This window comes from Epinephelus moara, chromosome 11 (assembly GCF_006386435.1).
Source record: "Epinephelus moara isolate mb chromosome 11, YSFRI_EMoa_1.0, whole genome shotgun sequence".
NCBI classification, from domain to species: Eukaryota; Metazoa; Chordata; class Actinopteri; order Perciformes; family Serranidae; genus Epinephelus; species Epinephelus moara.
The window spans coordinates 18,361,988-18,387,165 of NC_065516.1; the positions used below are offsets into that span (position 1 = coordinate 18,361,988).

Genomic DNA, 25,178 nt, shown 5'->3' on the forward strand with positions numbered 1-25,178 from the left:
TCCTGCTCACTTTACGGGCCCCCACCCCCACGCCACGGCTCCACTGCAACCGCACTGCCTGCACTGTCTATATTTACGCCCCTGATGTTTATGTTGAAAGTGAATATAGGCAGATCTATTGTTTACTGTTGTATTAAACTCTCAATTAATCATATCGGTTTCAGCCTTAAAAATCCAGCACTGGTCGGACTCATGGGCAGATGAGGGATTTCAGTAAATTTCTGCTACCTTTCCTCAAACAAGTTAGGTTTCTACAGCTCGAGGGACGGCTTCATCAGATCCTCTGTATTGCTAAATGTTTGGATGACCTCCCATCATCACTGGATAAAGGGGGCACAGTGAAGGACAGGGCAGTTCCTGGCACCTCTTCTCCATCTGACAGCTGCCTTTCTATGTTGCTCATCCCAAGAAACAATGTCACTCTTGAGTTGTCCAATCACTCACGCTGATGAATTGACGAGACAAGATCAGCTCACGTGTCCGACTACCTGCCATCCGCCCTCACTGTACCTGCCTCTTCCTCTTCACTGTCTGTGTTCTCTGTATCTCTAATCATGAGCGTTGGTACTGTATATTCACACGCTCCCTCTCTCTGGAGGGTTAAGCCTGATGTTGAAAGGCTCCTGACAGAGGAGCAGATTAATGTGTGTATCTCTGCTGATTGATTCATCACATTAGTTTTATTTGACTAGTTCAGCTGATTGATGTCGAGCTCTGGAAGCTTTTAAATTACAGCCACTCAATCGAATTAATCACAGAGAACAAAGTTCAGTCCAGCAATGATCCTCTGACACATCCAACACCACAGTTTCATTTATTAAAAATATATTATTCGTTGTACAATTACAAAAGTCAAACCCACATAGTTTGTTAATTTCTTTAACTACTTTATCTGGAGTACAACATGATAAGTTTTGTTCTTTCTTTTGCCTGTGTTTTCTTTTCTTGTGCTCTTCTCGGATTTTTCCCAGAGTGCTGCTGCTGTCTGGTGTAATTGTCTCATTTTTGATTTGGGCCTGGGGCCACTGTGTGATCAGCGCCTGTTAGCTCCTCGCCGATGATCAGAAAGGAACCAAGGACAGAACATAGACACCTACACAAACAATTAGAGAAAGAGGAATGCTTCGCAACTCACTGTAGGAAACCCACGGCCGGTCATCTTCTGATCTTAACCAGTAAAACAGAGAAAAGAAAACAAAGAATGAGTCACTCCATTTACTCAGGGGTAAAACATGCATGGTAAGGAGGTCAGTTATATACGGCATGTTTTTTTTATTGGACAGACACGTCTAATTATCTTCTGATGTGATATAAAGACAAAATCAAGACAATGTTTTTATTGTGAGATTTTCTTCACAAGGGCTATCAAGATATTTTTTGCAGCTCCACCATGATATATAACACAGCCCGACCCTTTTATTGTTTTCCTCATTAGGCTATTTACAATGCACTTTGTGAAAAACAACAATGCATCTCTTCCTGAACAAACACAGCTGATTTCACCACATCTTCACTGGCTTGCATCCTGTCTAATGTGACGGAGGACATTCATTACGTGTGCTACGGGGCAAATGCCCTGTGCGGTCATCTGCAAGGACTCTGTGAGCATGGCTTTAAGAGTTTGTACACATATAGAGGCAGGGTGAGGCTTTCTTGGAAGCTAGCAATTTGATGAAGTAGTCGCCATCATAACATCTCCGGTTTCTTATAGACAAAGGCCAGGAGGTGTTGACTGAACTGGTCACTGCTGTGTGATGGTGGATGTTTCTTTTATGAACCGTAACTTATTGTGAGTGCTTTTGTCTGGGAAAAAAAAGTTGCAGCTTGGTTGAAGAAAGGAAGAAAACACCACGCTGCCTCCACCACACTGTTTGCTCTCATTAGCGCTCCACTTGACAATAAATCCATCCCACATCCACCAAAACTGAATCTGCTCTTCAAAACAAAGCATACGACTGGGAAGAGTTTTGCCATACACATTAGAATATTACATAAGGCAAAAGTGGTTATATAATTGAAGGCATAAACATTTCAATCTGCATGTCAACTTAGACTGGTGTGACAATCTTGTTTTTGGATCTTAACCCAGATAAAAAGTCCTTGCATAAACATATGTGAGTTTAACGACCAAGGTGACAGACATTGACAGAGACAGAGATGCCTCTGATTGTGACATGAAATGATAGAGAGTTTTATGGTCTTTGGCGCTCAAAGTCAAGCCAAGCTTAAAATAAAGAAAACATTTGAAATGTTACTTTTCTGTGGGTGTCTCCTGTCACATTGACCTGTATGATAACTGTCACCGTTGATGCGTATGATGTTTGTCAATCATTCTGCGCTAAGGCCTGGAGATATTTTGTTCTCTCCCAGCGGATCATACTTTATGGGTGCATATACGAATGACAGACCCAGTATTCTGACAGACACACTGGGTTATAAATGATTCAAACCTAAGCCACGAGGTGACACAAGGAAGACAGTATCAGCATTATATGTTCAGATTAAAGTGACAGTTCACCCCAAAATCAAAAATACATATTTTTCCTCTTACCTGTAGTGCTATTAATCAACCTAGATTGTTTTGGTGTGAGTTGCAGAGTGTTGGAGATATCAGCCATAGAGATGTCTGCCTCCTCTCAAATATAATGGAACTTGATGGTACTTTGAAAAATTCAACAGCAATCATGAAATCATGACCCGGTTACTCAAGATAATCCACAGACCTTGTTGTGAGCATTTTCATGTAGGAACTATTTTCTTTCCAACAAACTACACCCACCAACCGTATCACCATGTCAAGTGTAAGTGTGCATCCACTCATAAATGAGAGGTTTGTGCTTGTGAGTGTGAGATGTAAACATTATGGGGTCCACCACAGCTGAGCTTTAATGTTAGCTAGCTCAGTGGCTAGCCAGGTAAGCTTGTCGTAGATGCATGGAATCTGCCCGCTCCATTGGGTTGACAGATTCTTCTGGTATTATGACATGACACAGTGGTTTCTTGGTTAAAATAAAAAACAATGAGCACCACGGGTGGGACTAATGCCGTTGTCAAGCTGTTGTCGAGCTGTTGTAAAGTGGTGTGCTATTGTCAAGAGGTGTGTCATTTTTTAAATGACATTTCTATTGAAGGATAACTGTAAATCATACATACCTTGGGAGTCCATGAAGATACAGGTTCAACACATAATGACATCGATTCCATGTATAAAAATAAAATAAAGCATAGTAGAAAAACGGTGGACAGATTAATAAAAGAAAGAAAGGGAAAAAAGAGGAGAAGGTCTTTTAAATCACAGTGCATGAAAGACAATATCAATATCCATTCTAAATGTCATGTCTTCTCAATCTCGCCTGACATTGCAGTTTGTTTTTACGTCACTCTGCTCCACACTTAAAAACTCATCAAAACAGGTGGGCTATGCTGACATGGCTACGCATCTGTGTGGACTTAAAATGACGTTGGATTCAAGCAGATATGTTGGTCTCTAGTGATCATTTAGAGAAAATTGAATCTCCAATGTCAGACAATGTCAGATTAAAGATAGGAACGAATGAGCTGACAATTCTGTCGTATATCAGGCAAATCTAGTTCCATTATATTCGAGAGAAGGCAGACATCTCTATGGCCGATATCGAAACAATCTAAATTAATAAATAGCACTAAGAAGAGAAATATGTATTTTTGATTTTGCGGTGATTTGTCCCTTTAAGGGGCCCCTAAGAACCATTTATGGTTGACGTGTGTTTTCAAAGAGCAAAGAAAACTGGGTTACAATTTTGGTCGAATGGCTTTGCCCTAGATTTCTCTTGAGATGGCAATTTCTGTCACATTATGAAGCAGTCAAATCTACACAGTGTCAGAGTGGACATCTGCTGCCTCACGCATTTGAATAAAACATTATTCGTCACGAATCACTAAAATAAAACATCACTTAACGACATGAAATCATGCACAGGGGTAGAAAATTTATTTCCTGCAACCCTTCAATATAGATCTCATTACTACAAAATAATGAAAATGGACTCCTGCCCACAGCATACCAAAGATCTTCAATATACATTATAACAGCAGTGTGCTATAATAAGCAAAGTAGGTTTCATCTATACGTCAACTGAGAATATTTAATTTTCACTAAATAGGGAGATTGGTTTCCTGTGTTAGAGCAGGAAATTCATATTACAGCAGCAAAAAAGTTACACTTTAAACATATGAGGCTACATATTTTTGTCCTGGACGTGGACCAGTGACGTAACCTATCACTGAAAGCATTAGTCCTGCTCCTTCTGTCCTTTTCCACACCAATATATAAAAGGCTATGAAAGAAATAAAACGAAAATGACATTTTATTCCCCACACACACCATCCTGTTGCTGTAAACGGTAACTAGCACACCGAGTGTGTGTTATATTGTCCCGAACAAATGCAACATTAACGCCTCCTGTTTGAGTAACCTTTGCTAAAAAAGTGCAGCTGTTTTTGGAAATTATTGAAGCTTTAATAAAGATGGAACTTTATGTTGTGACCTGTTTTAAAAGATTTACACCTTCATTGGGAACAAACAGGCTTGGGGATGGGTGCCATGGACAGGGTAGAGACGTCAGAGTGTAAAGTGAAAGATGAACACATTGTTGGTTTTGGTGTTTCCACAGGATTTGTTAACAATAGCACAATGTATTATGTATTGACTGCTGGTTTGATGTTAGTACTCACTATCTGATTTAAAGATAACCTTTTTATATCAAAGTTATTTGGATGTTTAGTCTCCTTTTTGTGAGGTTTTAACTGGAAAATCCAGCCATGGTTGTGAACAAACAGAAAAGTTAATTTCGACAAAGATTCAATATTGTCCTTACAGATGTTAGTTTCCCTCCTCGACCCCTGTGTGAGGAGATCTGCATCCATTATGTGAGCAAGCATTAAGGAAACGTCTGAGTTTACACCTCCGGAGCTACACATGCTAGATTCATATAGACAGAACGGCCCTCGGGGGCTTCGCTGCATTATGGACAGCTCTGCTTCACACGTTCCCATGCAGGCTGCATACGTACACACTGTTGAGTTGCATGCAAAGAGAAGCCTGGCAAAGCCAGCTGTCTTACATTTAATTTTTCAAAAGGTGATCATTTGAAGAGCTTCAGGGGATTGTGCTTTTTTAGCATTTCAAATGTCTTGCTTCAGATACGCTGAAACATGCGTCAAGACAAATTCACACCTTTGAAAAGCAGCTGAGCAGCACTGAAGAATACTTGAACATCAAGAGTCCTGGAGGCAATACTGGTCAGCAGCTTTCATCCTGCATAATTAATGAGTCTATTTAGCCTTAAACTGCCATGACTGAACATTATCATACATCTAATTACTCATATATCTAATGTGCTGGTTGTATGAAAGCTTGGTGTAGTTTTGTGGTCTATTGTAAAACCAGAAATGCCATTTCTGTAAAAATTTCCCATGTCTTTTTTCTTAAGACGAAAGGCCAAGCTCCCACTTCTATTAGAGAAGTGTTTTTATAACAGGTTATATCACTGGGCTATAAACCAGAAGGACACCTGAGCTACAGGTCAGGTGGCGGTCTGAGTGTGGAGCCCTGGGCTCTGCAGTCCCAGCGATCAGCACCAGAATACCTGTTCAGACTCATTTAAACAGCCAGAGTGACCTTGTTTATTGAAATGAGTTTGTCAAAGTCGAGCAGAACACCGGAAGTATTAGGAAAAACACAGCTCAATCCGCTGGGGAAGGCTGTGCAATTATTTAGGAAGGGACAGCTTGGCGAGAAGCACTTGTCCCTCTTTTTAGCAGATCGCAATTAGAAAGGCAAATGATCAATTAAAAGAATCTGTTGCCATGGAGAGTTTTGGTCGTCTGACAGTGTTTCTGTGAAATCCTTTTCTCAGAGACACTTTGAACTGGCTCGTATGGAGATTCACTTTAACTCCATCAAGTCCTGATTCTCATCCAATCTTTTTTTGTATTTTCTACCAGCAAAGGTCAGACACAAAGGTCATATTAAGTGGAAATGTCCCAAATTCCCCAAAAGAATCATTAAAGTTTTATTTAATCTAATGGTCTGAGGGACTCTTCCTAATTGAGGAAACAAAGGGATAATGGTTTAAGCCCGAGTCTTTTCCGGTGTGGCGTCACAAGGGAGGATTTCTCTCCCTGTGATCTGTGCAGGGACAGTGATTTGAAAATGAGGTGACATGAGTTGACCAAGAGCAGTCGCTCTCTCATCTGGCGGTGTTTTCTATTTGTGTCAGCCAACATGTGTTTTTCATGATGGGACCTGACACCTCCCTGCGGAGCAGCACGGAGCATGAAGAGCGACAAAGTGGAGAGGCTATAGGAGAAACAATTTCACACCGACTGCAAATTACACTCTGATCAGCTAAAATGTCTGAAGATAATGTGTGAATGTTCAAAGACGACAGATATTTGGGAGAAAAATCAACTTTGTACTTCTTGACGACATTTACAAAATCAAATTTTCTCCTCATCTTTCTCTTAAATTGCCTGTTTTATTTTATGTGAGTGCACAGTATGCAGCAAGTTACTTTGACCTCTGCGTACACTGTATGTCTGGAACTTAGTTTTTCCCCGGGCTGAATGTCTGGCTGAAATGGATTTACTGTTAAGGATAATGGGATGGGTTTTACCACACTGTGGAAGGTGACTTAACATTTATAAGGAGTTTATGCCTAAGTGGAAAAGTGCTATGTTTTTAAGGGTTTCCACAGACATTAGTAATTAGCAGTTTCATTGTATTGCACAATAGCTGAACTAAGTGTGAAACAGACAAGTGAGAGTTCTACTTTTTATCATCAAACTATTTAAGATTCTAATGGCTGGTATTGGATTAAGCTCTCCATCTTGAAAGCGTGGCTTGGCGGCAGGCCCCTCTGGAGCGGTGACCGAGGCACCCGGTGGCAGAGGTAGTGACGTAGGTACGTGTAGCAGCAATGAATCACTGGAAGACAATGCCCCTCTCGCAGCCTGAGCTGTTTGCTGATGCACATTCATTGAAAACAACACAGGTCAGGAGGCAACCTGCTGGGGAATCATTAGTATGGTGCAATGTGCAGAAACAAAGTCAGCCCTGCAGACTGCACCAGAATATACCTGTTGTACACACAACTATTTGATGTTATTTGATTGTCCTGATTAGTCATCATTGTTGCATTATGGCACTGTAACTGTTGTGAATTTGATCAAAAAGAGCTGTTAATGTAGTTTGTTGTTTAATATTTTTGTCATGTAAAGCACATTCAAATCTGATTCTGCACACATAAGTCTAAAAATGTGCTGTGACTGAGAGGCAGAAAAATGAAAATCAAAACTTATTGTGCCTTAATATTCAGTCTTTCACCTTTAGAAACCAAGAACCCCCGCAATTATTTTGAACTAACCCATTCAAGTGAAAATGCCAGCAGGTCTGGCACCTATAGGCCTATTCTGAAAGCACAGAGGTAGACGCCTGGTGCACGCGCGCGCGCACACTCACATATGACTCATCTCATCTAAACTAAAGCACTTTGTCAGAGGCGTCCATTCACGTTACACCCATGCAAGAACGCGCAGACTCAATCTCGGCTTGGAGCGCGACACTTGTAGTGAGGTTGGCTATATAAGTCCATTCAGCATCTACTCTTTAAGTAACTATATACTTGTTTCTTCAAGGAAGTGAAGGAGGGCGGCATCTCGCCAACTACCTGGCAACCTGCAAGGCTGTACTGGACCTCCTCTAAAGATTGAAGGTAGGAATATCTGCATGAATTCTTTGGCATGTTACATTTTCTCGTTTTCTCAGCGCGACTTTAATCAGAAAGTGGATTTTTTTCCTTATTAATTGCACTGTATTTCAGTTATATAGTGCTGGTAACAACTTCCACAGTTTATCCATTTCTGAGCCAAAAATCCAATCTCTCTTTACGCGCAATTATTCCACGTTATGGACGAATTAAAAAAAGACCAATTTGTCTGATTACTGCACATAAGGTTAATTTTAAAAAATCTCTCACAACAATAAATACACTGCAACACTCTTACTCATAGTTACCACACCGTGACATTAATACGATGCCTGTTTTACGTGCGTAAAGTCCTCATTACGCAGCACATTTCACACCAGAGTGGGGTTAAAAAATTAATCCAGGCGTTTGTTTTTCTCCTCAGATTCCTGCTGATATCCTGACATGAAGCTCAATTTACTTGGCACCACCGTGATTCTGCTAGTTGCCTTCTTACCGCGCTACGAATGTCGGGCTATTGAGAGCCCTGGCGGTGCCCTGCGCGTCCCAGCTCCCCAAACCCAAAGCTCCCAGCAGCAGCAACAGCAGCAGCAGTCTGGCCCCATCCTGGAGCGGCTTGGAGAGGAGTATTTCATCCGACTGGGCAACGGGGACTCTAACTCTTTCCCATCATCATCCATGTATCCCGGCGGATCACCTGCCATCTACAACAGAGCATTGCAACTCCAGCTGACGCGGCGTCTTTTACAAGGGAAAGTTGGGAACATCAGGGCGCTCATAAGCGGCTTCGGAGAGCGCGGGGACGACTCGATGGAGAGGGGAAGGAGGTCCGAGGACCCTCCGATATCCCTGGATCTGACCTTCCACCTGCTGCGGGAGATGATGGAGATGTCCAGGGCGGAACAGCTGGCTCAGCAGGCGCAGAACAACAGAAGAATGATGGAGCTCTTCGGGAAATGAAGACCTCTTTCCAGTCCGCCAAAGATCTCCCTTCTCTTTCTTTTCTCTTCTTTTTGCATTTCTACCATCAGCACAAAACATGCTCTGTACAATATAGTGCTGCTTTATCACTCTATTATTTATAGCTTTAACCTCAAACTATGGAGCGTAAGCAGGCTTGACTTATAATGATCCGATTGTACCTTGCCATTTTGATGTTGGTGTCAAATCTGTAGAATCACACGTTCTTCATGTTTGAGATGAAATACTTTTGGCTGAGACATGAAATACTGCATTGACAATTTTGTTTTAGATTATGAATCCCTGTATTTATGATATTTATGTTTGTTAATAAACTTATGTGCAACCAGTCATTTTCTGTTGTGCAAGAGAACATCTTATATTTTTTAATAAAAAATTAAAAGCAATGCTTACACTTCTCTGTGGATATCCTTACATATAAGTTAATAATAACTCCCATGAAAACTAACTATCCCAAATTACTTTGATTACTAATTTGATTAACATACACTCTCCTAATGATTCTGGACATATAATCTTATATAGGAGAAAGTGAATATAAGTTTACAGTTGGTTGCTGAGAGCACAAAAGGCCACTGCATTTTGAGTCTTGCCTACACAAATATTGATTGATAGAGAAAGGTTTTTCTAACTGAATATAAAAACCTTAAATGGTGTAACCATGGCACTGCTCTGGAGCCAAGTCGTGGGTTAGCACCATGCCTCCTCTCTGACAACAAGAGCTGCAACAACAACAAAAAATTACCAAAAGATGTTTGTCAGGGTGCTGTAAGAGCGCCTGCAGTCATGCAGGTGAAGAGCACTCATACAGCGTCCTTTCTCCTAAACCCTTAATCCTCGAGAAGCAATTCTCATTAAACCGGCAAGAGGCAACCACAGACTGCTGAAAGATGCACCACTGATAGCTAATGAGTGTGAAAGACACGGTGTGTGTGCTTATCCATGTGTGTGTGTGCATGCTGTGCTGATCCTTGACCCACAGTGCAACTAAACAAGAGCTGTGGGTGTGAGTCATCCTATTGTTTGGCCCACTTAGCAACTTGGGGCTTAGTGCTGCATTGAGCCCATTTGTAAAGGATCCAACTCGCTGAGAGACGGTGCACAATAATTAAATGGGACTCAATGGTGGACTACCTCAATAGTGGAGTCACAGCAAGGTGAGACCATTGCAGGGCAGCAAATAGATAACTGAAGGTTTGAGGCACGCTGCAGCCTCGTATGTGCAGCAGGTCGTAGGCAGGAATGGTGTCACGACCGTACTGTAGAGAAGAGCTGTGAGCAAGCTATAAGAATGGCAGTAATGGCTTTTCTATATGGGTTTCCTTTGAGGGGAATAATTGAAAAGAATGTGAAGACATATAGGGAGGAATAAAGAGATTTTTTCTTTTACACATGTGCACACACAGACACATAAATGGGTGGGGGTGTTTTACAAAATCTATTTCATTGGTATTTCAGTCCAGGCAGTCACCTGAAGTACAAAGACATTTTGGTCTGGTAAGATTTGAGAAATACTACTGTACAGTAGATGTTGTACAATTCAGTTTTAATGACACATGATATATAATACAACACGACGTGGCATGATGCAATATTTTGTCCATATATGAAAATATACCTGTGTTACGCAACAAAAAATATGACACATAATACAGGCTGTTACGTGTGTGAAACACTGAAATGTCACAGTGATAGTTTTTTACTCTGCCCCCCTACTCATAAAGTTATATCAGTCATAAAAAAGTATACGACCGGGAGGAAAACCTCAGGCCCTCTTGTCACGCTCGCTAATGATGTAGTTTAAGCAGTGAGTCACAAAGGTCAGCGATATTAAAAATGTATGAATTCTGGAAATAACCAATAGGCTGTCTGTCATTCGAAAAAGCGAGTAAAGAAGGAAACTAAAATGTGTATTTAACCCGACAAAAAAGATCAGTCAGTATGCAGTGATGCACGCTAACACAATCACAATAACAGAGAAAGAAGGGAATTCAAACTTCCGTCTCTTCCTTTAGATCTACCTCAGCAACTCAGACTTTCCCTTCGGCGCAGATCTAAATCTGTCTCACTGTTCCCCAATCTGGGAGAAAAAGCATCACAACTGACCTGAAATCAACATCTAGGAGCAGAACTTATCCTGCTCCTGGTTTGGGTGTTGTCTGGCGGCTGACAGCTAGGTCGAGGCAGAGCTCGTGGCTGTGCTTGGGGAGGAGTTACTCTGCTGGGGGGCAGAAGGTTGGACGGAGGCGGCTGTAACAGCACCGCCTCCCGAAACAGTCTGGGCTCCCTCTGCTTCCTGAGTGCCTGCATCTCCATCCTCATCCTCTTCATCCTCATCTTCATCATCTGTAAGGGAAATCAAAGTCAGATCACTACAAGTCAGAGCTGTAAGCAGTAAATTGCTGCCATCAACAGCTCTGTTGCTTCACCTTGGATAAAGTCAAGGCTGCGCAGGGCCTTGCCCTCTTTCTTGAAGTTGACGGTGTAATGATCCATATTCTCATAGCCACGCTCAACTTTGTCCAAGTGTGCTGTACTGGATGCTTCTTCAAGCCTGAGAGCAAAAGGTGCAGTTTGCATTATATATGGGATAAGAAAAATTCCCCCTCAGACAGTCAACACTTGTTATATATCAGCGATCTGTGATGATTAGCACATTCTGCACGTTATTTCTGGATGCCACAGCTAAAGATAGGGATTTGCCACATTTCACAGAGTTACTTTCGACAGCTCCAAGAGAGCAGGTGTGACCTCGCTGCATTAGGCTGGGGGTTTTAGGTGCAGATGTAAATTTGGTAAACCACGAAAAAAAAAAAGTGTGCAAACAACAAATGGCACTAAAAAACAATAAAGACACAACAAGGAGCAGCTTTTAATAGTTTTAAAGTTATAGTTTGGATCTTTTGAAGTGGGGTTGTGTGAGATGCTTGTCTATAATACTACATACAGTAGATGTTAGTCAGCACACCCCCAGTTTTGAGAGGCAGGCTGAAGTACTGACACAGGAGCTCACAGTATTGCTGTGCTGTGGAGGGGTCAGCGACAAAATGTATTTTAGCCATTTTAGCCAATTAAAAAGAGTCCTAACAAAAAAAAAAAGCAATATCAGATTATATATATTTCACCACTTAACCTCACTGTCAGACAATGATTTCCAGGGGGAACTGAAGACTTTATATTTCTCTCTAAAATTGTAATTCAACATCACTAAACACATGACCTTCTCGTCTATGGCTGCTTTGATCAGTTAGTTTGATTGTGTTACATTGCGACTAAGCCTTTTAAATGGGTTAATTCACATTCACCAAAGTCACACAATAACAAAAACTAACTAATGAAGGCAGGGGTAGATCAGCAGCTCCCTCGTTCAGCGAGCTAAAATAACTGTTTTTCTCAGAGGAGTCTGGAGGCTTTGACGAGAGCATAGATGAGCAACTAAAGCTGTGACTGGCTCTCCCGTTTTAGGTAGCTGATACATTTTGTAGCTGATCCCATCCACAGCAGTACATTGCTTAGCTTCCATAGCAGTATTCTTGCCTGCTTCTCCAAACTGGGGGCGTGCTGACTAGCATTTACTACATGTAATATACTCACAACAAATAAGTTCTGCATACAACGGCACTTAAAAAATCCGAACTATCCCTTTAAGTCAGACAGGATTTTTGCCTTAAAATGAAGATGTTATCTTTTTACATAGCAAACATACTGTACTATTGATGCATAAAGACATGCACTCACTTTTTGAGGAGAGGCTTTGTGTTCTGAAAAAGACAAAAGCAAGAAAGATTAAATATTCATTCAACTCATATGTAAAATATTGATAATTGTGAGTTTACGCCAAAATGTTTTACCCTATTTGGTATTGAGTCTGACCTGTAGAAATAAAGCCATTTCCGGCTCCTCCATAGTCTGGATACCCAGCTCCACCATCTTACAGCTCTCCTCCAGATGGTCCCCGTACTTCCTGGTCAGGCTCCTGATATAGTTCACCTTCTCATCCTGTTCGGCTGTCACCTTCTGACTCATCTCCCTTTTCTTCTCCTCAAGGACGGTATACAACTGGTCAAACTTCTCACACACCAGGGTCTTCTGCCTCCGACCATTCTCCTGTACATGAGTGAGAGACAGAAGGAGACACACACAGGGAAAGATTATAGATCTGAAAGTCCATTCATATCAGTCATTCCATGCATTTGTGTGAGTGAGAAATGTATGTAAATACAACTCTAGAGAAGAAGGAAAAGAGTACAGAATGTTGAAAATTTAAGATAGCAATGTTGCAATATATGAATGGTCACGTAGATACTGTAAACAACACATGATCTGGTGTGCCCATTAGGTAATGCCATATGCACAGGGAGGACAGTGAAGCTCATCCTGCATGTCCGTTCTGAGTGACGCCACTGAGGGTGACACATGGGGGACTGGAGCCCATCCAGCTTCCTCCCTGTGACCAACTGTGGCACGTGAACCATAGGAAAGCTGTCTGTTCTCCCTCCATCAATTACACTGCTCATTTTTAATGTCAATGGGCCTGAGGCAGAGCGGAGTGCACTGCTAAGTGCATGTAGAAGAAAATGTGGAAAAGAGAGAGTAAGACAGACTGAGGCACCAAAACATTAATTTTCCCCTCTCCACATCTCTGTCTAAATCTCACAGACAGATAAAAGCAGACAGAAAGTGGCAGTGACAAGGACACATTACTTCTGTTTGAACGTCTGTGCAGGTGAGTGCAGGTGCATTAGCATGTGCACAGAGCGAGGCTTGCTGCGTGAGTGAGCGGCCAGGCGCTGCAGCAGTTGGACACTGACCTCTATGGCACGACAGGCTTCCTCTAGCTGACTAATGATGCCTTGCATCCTGTCGTTGTTACCAACCATCATGGCAATCCCGTCGCTCAGCTCCGTCTGGGGGGCAAGGACATGGCAGAGTAAATACCTGAGATAAAATGTGATTCAAATCTGGGACAAAGTTATAAGGCATGTAAATGTTCTCCACAGTGAACCTTTGTCAGATTGAGATTTTAACGTTTACTTTTTAACACAAACACATATTTCTGTTTCTAATAATCTTATAATTGACCGTATTCGTGATCTCCATGAGTATCTCAAGCCTCACCTTCTTTGTCTGGTAGATGCTGGTGATGGGCGCCACCTCACAGTCTTTGTGAGCTCCGAATACCTTACACATGGAGCATGTGGGCACGCCATGGGTCACACAGTAAATGTTGATCTTTTCGTCCTCATGAACATCACACATGGGCGTTTCTTCCTTTCTCTCTGGCGCTGGCTTGCTGCTGTTGAGGTTTGAAGAAAACAGTGGCATCCTCCTGTCAGGCTGTACATTTCAGTGCATACTGATGTGACATGTAATGTCAGTTTGATAATGTCACAGGTACACATCTCAGTAGTTTATTGATGATCCATCAGTCTTGCTTTGCCATGCAGATGGACTGTCAGCACTGTAATCAATACAAGGCTATTACACTGGGTTATAAACAGGTGTGGGCGGATGTTTGGTTTCTATGGATTTCTATCTTTTATGAATGCCTCATAATTACATTGTCAGGGCAATTTATCCCATACAAATCATTCAAGATGTCAGTTAATTGTCTGTAAAGTATTTAACTTACATTAATGCCACAAAATTTTGATCCAGTATGAGGCTGAGCATCCTGAGAGTGTGAGTGTTGTGGATCTTATGTCATACAAGCCTTTCGGCTATTCAGCCAACAACTCAGATCAGTAAAATTCTCTGTGTAGACAGATGACTAAAACTAAAACCTCCTGTCATCCACTCCAGCTCTCTGACTCAGAGGCCACTGGCACTGAGGCCACACCAGTAACCGCTACACTCCCGGCCATCACACTAGTAGTTTATCCTTATTCTCCTACCTCTATTCACTGTCCGCAGGGTTAACGACAGCTTTGACTGATAAACAAAGCTTTTCTCTGAACTGTGAAGAGACCACAAGAGAAACTGAGCACATCTGAGTATCTGATTTGTTTCACCTGCTGGACTCCTGTTTGAACATGTCGATGATGTTCTCAACCAGCAAGTTCCTCTGCAGCCCGTAAACACCGTGTCTGTCCAGAACCACCTCATGCCTGCAGGACGGGCATCGGAAGCGGCCACCAGACGACAGTGAGCCAGCTCTCGTTGGAAGGTACGGGTTTGAAGCCTGTAAAGCAACCATTCAAACCTCAAATTTAGTACAATGGCACAAATGTTATCTCTTCTGTAAAAAAATAACTGTTAATCCAATGAACTCACAGTCCACAATACAAAAGTCAAACCTCATCAGGTTTTAATTGATTAATAATGTTTGTAAACATGACCTCACCTGTTCAAATGTTGAGTTGTGACACAGACAATGCTATTTTCTATCAAAAACTCTTCAATTACATGAGAATATTACCTATTGTACATATAGGTTGTCCAATCAGTTACTGGTTTGGCCTTTCACACATAACAAATGTAGGGCAAATTCATAAAACTATCAATGGTTCAAATGACATGGGCTGTGGAGATGTTTCTATGAAACAAAAAGTGCTCCTCGAGTTTATAAAAACCTTTTCTCTTAATGCTAACAACTAATCAGAGACATTTTGTTCAGTTGCTTACCTGAAAAACATCATTGGCACATTTCCTGCAGAGGTTGTGCTGGCACGGCAGGATAACCACAGGCTTTGTAAACATTTCCAGGCATATGGGACAAATCAGCTGTTTCTCCAAGTTATCCATGGTATTCATTTTTGAAAAAAGTGCTTTCAGAAATACAGAAAACACTATCAAAAACCTGTATTAGATACGACCTCTAAAGCTGGTGATGTTAGAAATTTAGAGTCCGTTTCAGAGAGCGGTCTACAGTAGGCCTGAGTCACTCTGAGGAGTAGGCCTGCTGCTCTTGTCCTAGGGAGTGTGGGCTCCTATCTAGCTGGTGTCAGTTCTGTTTTTAGCAACTATTGCTGTCACGTCTACGGTTGCCATTTTTACCCTGCCCTTATTTGAAACTGAGCAGTGCAATACTGAACAGCTGCCTACCAAACTCTTCATCCTCCCCTACACTGCTATCAGAGGTGGCTGGGTGTCTGTGCAGTGGGTGCTTTAGGGGGGTGGAGGCTTTACATCACATCCAAAAAACTGTTACTGCCCAATGAAAGGGGGCTATCAGAAATATATGGGGTTATGTAAAATTTTGCATAAGCAATAAGCTCCTAACAAATTTATTTTTGCCTGCCATCAAAGAGCACATTTTATGATTTTAATTATGTATCCATGACTTAGTTCTCATAATCTTTTCTAAACAATACAAATATATTTATATAGAAAGTAGCTTTAACTGTAACGTATATACTAAAAAGCCATGTGCTAAAGTATGCCATAAACGTCTTTCAACATTTAGCATGTAAAACGTTAGCCTGACGCTAATGCTGTTTTCCAGATAGCTCTCAGTAGAGTCCCTAGCTAGCACTGCTAGCACCGTTAGCATCATAGCAAGTGACGGCAGACGTCGAAAGCGACTTCGTGACGAACTTTGAAGCAGCAACGCCGTGCACCTACGGGACGATGTCCGTGCCCACCACAGGTAACAAAGTTAGCTATAACCTTAGCTACCTTTATACAATTAATAGGAAGAGAACGATATTTTCCGCTGCATTCAACAAACTAAGCAAAATTAGTTAAGAAGCTGTGGTTCAGTAACGTTTTTTTGGCTAGCTAAGAGTTCTTTGCACTTTGACAGCCAGCTAGCTAATGCTAAAGCTAACGTTACCTTACCACCCGTGAAATTTGTGACCAGTCTGTCCTGTTGTTGTCACTTCATCATTAACGTAGGCAGTAAAACAAGCAACCACGAAGGGATTATTTGGCTCTCTATTGTTACTGTTACGTGAACATAAGGTACACTGAAATCAAAGGGGATTAAAAAGTTTTCTTGGAGAATGCGGGCATCGATCCCGCTACCTCTCGCATGCTAAGCGAGCGCTCTACCATTTGAGCTAATTCCCCTTCAAATCTCGAATGGTGACATCTATGTATTTCAGTAAACGCCCTTTTCATGTTTGCCTGTGGTTGAAATACATGAAAATTATGTTTAAGTTTTTGTCATATGTGACATATATGAGCTACGGTAGTTTAAGCGTCATACGGAGAAATAGAAGGCTAACCTAGCATTAATTTCCCTGACATTAGCTAGCTAGCTAAACGTCTGTAGCGAACTAGCAGCTAACTTCAACATTCATGAACAATGGGAGGATTTTACAGCAGTAACTGTTGGTTTTCGTTGATTCTCGCTCTCCTAATGACAGTTGACCTCATAAGTCAGTGTAACAGCAACTCTTTAGCCCGAGTTGAAATTATTTCAGTTGGAGCAGACGCGAGTTTGCGTCGAATACAGCGAAAATGTGTTCGACGGTTTCGGTTTGTTTCTCTACACACTTTTTAACATTATATTCATACATGTAGACACAGCCTTTGCTGTGGTTTTATAAAAAGTGCAATGGTCACGCTGTGAATTAACTCCCTTCGATAGCTCAGTTGGTAGAGCGGAGGACTGTAGTGGGTACATGGTAATCCTTAGGTCGCTGGTTCGAATCCGGCTCGAAGGAGTGATGTTTTTCGCGAATTGCATTACGGTATTATTCCTCAATCTTGTAAACGTGTATATCTAGTGGCAGTGTTATTACGAAAAAAACAGCCCTGAAAAAGTGATACGCCCACAAGTCAAGGTTTGTATTTACTTTTTTTTACACATAAAGTGTAAGCAAATAACTGTCTTGCTTAGGAGAAGTTCAAATACAACTATTTTCTTTTCTTCAGTATCACAGGTTATATCGAGGAAGGAGTTGGAGAGATCCTCATTACTTATTACCACACCTGTCCCCGGTTAACATTGCAAAAATTGGACAGTGGTTGACAACGTGAGTAGATACTTTGGTTAAAAGTTCTTAGTTTTTAATCACCAGACAAGAAGGTTAGGTTACAAATGTTAAGCACTACTGTGATTGCATTGGACGTCTTGTCGGTAAGCATACAGAATGCTTCATGCTAGGCAATTTGCATGTTAAATGACAAATGATCACACCTGCAAGCACGTTGTTCAAAAGTTAATAGTTAATCTGTGGTTTTAGTGTCTGATTTGGTGGCAACTAGTGATGAAACCAAACATTATCATTTGCTTTGACTGTGAAATATGCTGCAAACATATTTAAATGCATAACTCATATATAGTAATTAGCAGTTGTGTTTAGGGCTGCAGAGAGCGTCACACATTAATAAACTGTCTTTTTTCTGCATGCTTACACAAATGCTGTCATCTGTGCGGTGGTTCTTATCAGCAGCAGTATCGTTATTTTAAATTAGGAACTGAAATGTCTGTCCTTCAGTAATGGAATGTTTGATTTTAAATATGTGTTGGGCCGTTTTAATTTATTTACATACATTTATTAGGTCTGGATGTCTTCTCAGTGATGTACAGGTGAAGGAAATCCTTCAAAGTGAGGACATTTTACTGGTCTTTACAGGTTAAAGAAAATTTTCCTGAGTTTAAAACTCTATGTTTTTAGGTTTCATGATGTGTTTCAGAAACATATCAATTAAAGGTACAATATGTAAACAAATTGCTGCGGTTACTGTCGGTGTTTTTATTGAAAACATTACTTGTTGATTTTCTTTTTCCAACAAGAATCTTACCCAAAAATATATTTTTTGCCCATTTATTTATCTACTCATACTGTAGGGTTACTACAGTACTATTCAACTACACAGGGGTCCAGGGAGCTGTACTAGTTGTGAAGTTCCCTGTGGGTTTTTTCCGATGATAGGTTACATTTTAAGATACTGTTTAAGTCTGTGTCAGTACACACAGGATCATCAAAGTTCTGGCAATTTATGACCCATTTAAGCACACCTTGTGTAGGTTTTCATCTGACTTCTTTTTCTTTGACTCATACAATAAGACACCTGCCTTCTTTGCACCTTTATTCACTTTATGATATGGTCACGAGGCTGTGCGCACACAATGCTTTTGTCACACAGGCACGTCAGAGTCAGTGAGTCATATTCAAACGATTTACACAGATGTTATCACTGAAAATGAATGACTGTCATTCCTCAGCTCCCCTCTCTAATTTGTCTCTCTTTGTGTATTTTGGTGTCCACCCAGGGACAACAGACCACACATTGGGAACTGCAGCTGGAAAGACACTCTAAGCATGCACCCAGTTAACGTCTTAAGAGGTAGGTGAGAATTATGCCCTAATAATACAGAAAGGCAAATCAAACTAGAGTCACCTTTATATACAACTTTTCACATTGAGTTTCTTGTGATTTGTAAATCTGTGAAAGTGTAAAATAGCAAACATTGCTTTTTGCCATTAAATACGGTAAGTATAGGCATGTGCGTTTCACCTGATTTTCCTTTCTGTATGTATATTTTTCATGTGATCTACAACAAACAATGTTTTCCTGTAGCGTTGTAAAGCTGTGGGCACACACCACTTCATTTAATACTAATATGGTTACATATTCATTAACAACAAGCAAAGACTGCTCAAATGCTCACCATTTGGATGGCTCGATTAAGAAGATGTCCTGGGTTATGCTTTTGTGATTGAATTCCTAATTTTTAAGCCATTACTGTCTGACTCATACTATTGCAGTGTCTGTCGGTAAAAGTGCAATTAAGATTGAAGATTGACAAATTAAGAGCAATATGAGGATTTCTTAAAGATGAAAAGTCGATGTGAATACCAGACAGAAGCTGACGGCTTAAAGAGCTCAGTGTGACCCTCCTGTTCCTCTCTTTTGTTCGGTGGTGGTGTTTTGATTATATAGTAAAAGGGTCTGCAGGTACATTCAAGGCCACAAAATACACACATAAACTCGCACACAACCACACACATAAAGGTCTACAAGCTCATAAGCAAGATAAAAGTGTGTATGGGACCAGAATAGGGAGCAGAGCAAAGGGTGCCATCTGTTCCGTTGTATGAATATTTCAGTTAGGTGGAAGTCATATTGTATTCATACAGATGGTAAGCAGTCGTTGCCTGAGATTTAAAAGGTCTTTGTAAGCATGTTCAGATAATGTGGTCTATTTCTAATTTTTCACATTTGTCCTAAAATGACCCACCAGAATGGAATTATTGACCTTGAAACATCACCTAGGATGTGAACATATCCTAATACTAGAACATATCCTGAACAATTAGAAATACTGTTGCCTGCAAATTTAATCCTGTAAAAAATATAACTAGTAATGAACTAATACTGGTACAAACCTCATACTAATTGTAAAGCTATTAGTTATTTAATGGAGATTTCCTTGGGATTAACACAAAAAATAAGTACATACATAAAGGAAATTGTGTAATGATAAAAGATAGCAAATTCAAATTTTAAGTAGAGGAAGTTGTTATTATCATAGTTGGTATTTCCCACATTATTTTATAATGTCAAGGACAGAGTTGAGACTTGATTCTTTATCATGAAAAGTGAAAAGAAAATTAAGTTTGCAAAAACATAAAGTGTTCATGGTTGCAAAAGATTTTTATGATTATGGACAATTTAGAGCATATGTAATCTATAAATATGGTGATTTTAAATGTTACAAAGTACAAAAACACTCTTTAGTACAAGTTGAAAAGGTACAAGTACACAGCAAAGATTTTCAAATACAGTAACAGGAGTAAATGTAGTTAGTAAATGTCCTGTATTTCTTTCTTCAGGGTTTGAAATTAACACCTGCCAAGCTCCAGATGCAGGTATTTGATGAGTAAATCTCTTTGCAGGCTATCCACCACACTGGTGAGTAAATGTTTGTACCAAAATAGTAATGTGATAAAAAAACAATGCTGTGTGTTTGTACCACATTTTGGTCTCATTTAGAGGCGCTCCTCTGCTCCAAGTGTGCACACACACAAACACTACAGATGTGCTTTTCTGCACATCTAAAGGGCATCCCAAAGTTAACTGTCTTGAGCACTCTTAGTTTTGTGGCACTGTTTACACTATGGGACATCAGCTGATAAGCTTAACTCTCACTTGCAGCCAGTCTGCTGTTAGCTACCGTTGTGGCCACACTTGTGTAGGTAATAAGACGGAGGCTCCGTAGTCTGCACATACACTGCAAAGTCTTTATGGCCTCCCACATTGTAAACAGCAGCGCATGACAGCTTCAATCCTTCCATTCTTACCTTTCAAAATAAAAGTTCTACCATATATACATACTGAGGCTGTGATGATGAATTTTTCAATGTTTTACAATCATTTTGCTTTAAATTTTGCTCTGGCCTCTCCTTAAGTTTGTATTCAACACAATACCTTATCTCAATGAAATGTACTGAAAAAAATGTATATGTGACACAAAAAGGCAATTTACTATCCCTGCTGGTAAAAAATTTGCTTGGTGCGTGGATTTTTTCATCACTAGTTCCTTTGGCTGGCTAGATAAAAACTAAATTTTGAACACCGTTGTTTTAGTGGACAAACTAAAACTTAATTACAGGTCTAGTTTCTGTAAACTCTTTATGCTTTGGCAAGTTTTGACAAGCAGACAAGTGTGCAGAATGTATGATAGTGTGAGAATGTTTACACTATGTCCATGTGTACCTATAAGACTTCCCAATGGCCTCTTATGTGCAGGACTTCTGCATATCCTGAGGTAGACAACCTTTCTTTCCTCACCTCTGATATCCTTCTGTATCATTACCTGCTGAAAAGAAGCTAGGAAAATGACCATGTGCTGAAAATCTAACCAGGCATTACAAAATAATACTACACTTTTAAATGAAAATACAGGTATGTTTTACTTGTGTAATCATAATTGTCATACCTGTATTGTAGTCACGTATTATCAGTGGTTGTCAAGATGGCAGTGCCTTTCCTTCTGGAAGGACTTGTTTGAAACTTCTCAATGTCCTGGCAGTCTATTCCAACTAATTGCCACATTTTTAGGACAAAATGTCTTTTAGAAGCAGCAACTGCTTAGATAGTTGACACATGAATCAGATCAGGAAGGGCAAATATTATTCACTCCACTTCAGCTACAACAATTTATAAGCCAGTATTTTATTAACAGACATTTAGGTGGACTTCATTTTTCATGTTTTAAACATGTTGAACCAAGCAGTCTTTGTTCAACTATGTAAAGCTACTGTACTGTAAAAACAAACACACACAGTACAAAAACACAAAAAGAGATGTACTGACCAAAAATGAAAGCACATTTACACTATAGCCACATCTTCTTTTACTTTAAATGCAACAGTCTTACCACCATACTGAGTGGTCACAGGTAACAAGGCTGCAGAAGGGACCACTGTAAGCTTATTCTGGTCACACTTACCATTAATATCTGCAGCACATGACATATCACACGTGCACCTTCAATTCTGCAAATGCCTGACATCACTGTCACTGACATGTAGCCACTTGACAATAAGAAAGATGAAATCAAACAGACAGATTCCCACATGGAGTTTTATGTAACATCCTCTCCCGTACAATGACGTAAAAGAGACGTCAGTCTGGTTTAACAGGCACTACTGCAGCTCATGGTCATGGGAAACTGAGATGTGCTAAGCATTCAAGTGCCGCTCTTAGCCTGGCTTAAACCTCACACCCTCTGCACCATGAGAAGTGCAGTCCACAATGTCTCATCTTTAAGACTTTAATTCAAAGTGTAGCAAAGCAGGGTGATTTCAACATCCAGCAGCTGGGTGTATACACACCAAGAGCCTGCCTGCATCAGTCAGGTTACACAAGGGTACAGTAAACAGGCAGAATGCTGGCACTTTTATGAATCCTTCTGCTCTCATGGATGTTTGAAGTTATTTTTAAGATGTGGTTACATGTACAGCTCAATCACTGAATAGCTTTTAGCTTGTGGCTGAGACTTAGAAAGGTGTAGTGCAAAGTCATCAACAAGTTTTCTTTGATGCAGAGTCACCGTGAAAAAGGCAAGCAATTCCCACAGTTTTTGGTTATTCATTCTGTAAATTGTGCACATGTAAAATATTCTGACAACATGCATCCTGTGGGATTGGCCAATTACTTAATATTTAAAGTGTTTCAACAAATGTTAGGCATTCATATCTTCATATCAATTTATTTTTATCATGTATTTTTTTTTTTTTTAACTTTTAATTAGATAGCACCAGTGTAGTTTCAGGGAGAGACAAATGTCTCCTGTCAGACATCCCATTAGTGCTAATTTATGAGCTTAAGTATGACAGGACATTAATCAGCGAGAGTTCAGATTATGCTGTTGTTGCTGCTGTTACTATTTTTTTCTTTTTTCCTAATCATTAGATTTGTTTTCGTTAATCAGTGCCAATCCATAAACATCCTGAATGTTAATGCTGATCAAAGGAGCAACATACTGTACATTGTACCACAGAGCTGCGACAGTAAAGCCCACCAGTCTTTACCACAGTAAAAGAGTGCTATCTAGTGGCAGGAAGAGGGCAAGATATGTCCAGTAGATAGACTACTGCATACTGACATCACTGCTGTCGTCACCAAATAGGGGTTACACTGTACTTGTGGTTATGTTATGGCATTTACATTTTATGATTCATACTGCTTTCAATTTGTTTGTAGATGGAAACAAGATTTGTCACTTCAGTAACACATGAATAACAAATTAATCTGCAACACGCTGATGCTATGTGGGACTCAGTCATTAGGTTTAGCACTTCTGGATTTATTAGTTTACACTAGAACTACATACTTTTTCCCATTGCACATATCCAAGTCCGGAAATACGAATTTGAGGTGTTAACACAAGGTGCCAGGTGTGCAACATTTGCTTATATCTGGCAGGCATTATAAAGTGTAGTTGTCACTTTATTGCAGAATCAAAATTCAGTTTCACTGCACAATTAAGTCTTCTGATTACAAAGTAGGAATCCTGCTCCTTTAAAGTATCTGTGAAATATACTGTTAGTCCTTTTTAATCCCACAAGCACACTGTCCTTGTAAGCACTCCTTTTCACCACAAGGTGGCTCTAAATACACACAATACATGTTTAAAGGTGTTGGTAATGATAATACAAAAGTGTATCACAGTATAAAAATGTATTTCTTCAATTTAACTCAGTACATTCTGTTGGTAATAGCAGTCTATTTTAATATGTGTAAGATACAGGTGCAAATGTGTAATGAATTAATTGAAAAAATGTTATTAGTCAAGGAAAATATCAGACAGTCATTAAAAGGGGACGTGCAGTTACATTAAATATAACATTTTAAAGCATCAGGAAGCAGGAATGTCCATGTGCACATGTCTGTGTATTAATATGTGTAATGTGTGTGTTTGTTTACAGATGCACATATAGAATCCGTATGTGAAAGTGTACTAAAGGTGTAAAATTGCTGCACAGGCAATTAAGCAATAGATAATGACTCCTGTAATACCCACAGTGTTGTCAGAGGGTAACAGGTATATTATTAGGGACACCATTGCGGCTTGCTCTCCAGAGAGCTCTCAGCAAAACCAGAGTCAGGGCGGTGGAGTTGGGCACTGGGGGCCCCACAAGCAGACACTATACCTGTGACCTCAAGGGGAATCAGCAGGTATGCAGCTCACCTGCCTTACTAAAGCTCCTGAGGCTGACGCTAGAGCACTTAAACACACCTGCTTTGCTGCAGATGTGTGCGTCTGTGCGTGGTGTGTGTTAGTTTGCATGCACGTGGTGGGGGGAAAAAAGGTCTGTGGAAGAAATTAATTAACAGAAATGTCTTCCAAATCCTTTTCCCACATGTTTACTTAGAGGATTGTGTGTAAAATATGTGCTGTCCTGTGCACAAACACACGTCACCTGCCATTGACGTAGTCTTAAGGCAGATCAGGCAGTTTCGGAGTTGTCTGGCAACAACAGGTTTGTAAACTGTGAATGCGAAAGCAGAAACGCCCATGTGTGGTTGATCTTTTCTGCTCTGTTTGCATGAAATACTTTTAAAAATCAAGATGTGACATGTCATTCATTTATGCTAACACTTCAGGAAAAGTAGTAGTAAACGTCAAATTAAATGGTTTTACGGTGTGTATGCCGCAAGGTGAAGAAGTCACCGACACTTTTTTTACCAGCTCTTGTTTTTTTCATTCTAACATCAGTATTAAACTTTCACAATGTTACACAAATGGATTATGCATTCTATACTCAGGTTTTCAGAGACAAATGTTGCAGAGAAAACTACAGCTATGGCTGATTTAGTTAAGTTTCACTGATCCTCTTTTCCCTCTAAACAAATCCTCTGAGAAACCCTAAAGATCCTCACTACTTTGTGTGGTGTGGCATAAATTGTGAAATGGTTTGAGTCAGAGTAATACCTGACTAAATACCTTTTAGGTGTATCATAGCTAACTGACTAACAGTTGAGTAACTGTTGCTGTTACTCAACTGTTAGTCAGAATAGGTATTTAGTAGTTTCCAACACAAGTAT

At 40.3% G+C, this 25,178-nt stretch overlaps 2 protein-coding genes and 2 non-coding genes across 5 annotated transcripts; 2 read left to right on the forward strand and 2 right to left on the reverse strand.

The window, feature by feature from the left end:
* The first annotated feature begins 7,548 nt into the window (after positions 1-7,548).
* On the forward strand, positions 7,549-9,060 carry crhb (corticotropin releasing hormone b). The gene is made up of 2 exons (XM_050056312.1): positions 7,549-7,754; positions 8,173-9,060. Exon 2 carries the CDS (start codon positions 8,193-8,195, stop codon positions 8,706-8,708), a length of 516 nt encoding a protein of 171 aa, XP_049912269.1. The 5' UTR covers positions 7,549-7,754; positions 8,173-8,192; the 3' UTR covers positions 8,709-9,060.
* Positions 9,061-10,193: 1,133 nt separating this feature from the next.
* trim55b (tripartite motif containing 55b) lies at positions 10,194-15,688 on the reverse strand. Of its 2 annotated transcripts, none has more exons than XM_050056311.1 (8): positions 15,354-15,688; positions 14,741-14,910; positions 13,848-14,022; positions 13,541-13,636; positions 12,603-12,836; positions 12,468-12,490; positions 11,159-11,283; positions 10,194-11,075 (listed from the first exon to the last, which is right to left on the reverse strand). In XM_050056311.1, exons 1-8 carry the CDS (start codon positions 15,480-15,482, stop codon positions 10,903-10,905), a joined length of 1,125 nt encoding a protein of 374 aa, XP_049912268.1. In that variant the 5' UTR covers positions 15,483-15,688; the 3' UTR covers positions 10,194-10,902. The 2 variants fall into 2 exon arrangements, with proteins under 2 accessions (XP_049912268.1, XP_049912267.1); XM_050056310.1 differs by having other exon boundaries at positions 10,201-11,075; positions 13,848-14,025; positions 15,354-15,681.
* A 978-nt stretch (positions 15,689-16,666) lies between these two features.
* Positions 16,667-16,739, reverse strand: trnaa-agc (transfer RNA alanine (anticodon AGC)). The gene has a single exon. It is a non-coding gene; the product is annotated as a tRNA-Ala (tRNA).
* Positions 16,740-17,252: 513 nt separating this feature from the next.
* Positions 17,253-17,338, forward strand: trnay-gua (transfer RNA tyrosine (anticodon GUA)). The gene is given in 2 exon segments: positions 17,253-17,289; positions 17,303-17,338. It is a non-coding gene; the product is annotated as a tRNA-Tyr (tRNA).
* The last annotated feature ends 7,840 nt before the right edge of the window (positions 17,339-25,178 follow it).

Bases quoted from the DNA above. Each gene is read 5' to 3' on its own strand.
- trim55b (XM_050056310.1), bottom strand. From the start codon at position 15,482: ATGAATACCATGGATAACTTGGAGAAACAGCTGATTTGTCCCATATGC. The intron at 14,911-15,353 runs GTAAGCAACTGA...GTTGCTTTACAG, and splicing joins GTGCCAATGATGTTTTTCAG to GCTTCAAACCCGTACCTTCC. The intron at 11,284-12,467 runs GTGAGTGCATGT...TTTTGCTCTCAG, and splicing joins ACAAAGCCTCTCCTCAAAAA to GCTTGAAGAAGCATCCAGTA.
- crhb (XM_050056312.1), top strand. From the start codon at position 8,193: ATGAAGCTCAATTTACTTGGCACCACCGTGATTCTGCTAGTTGCCTTC.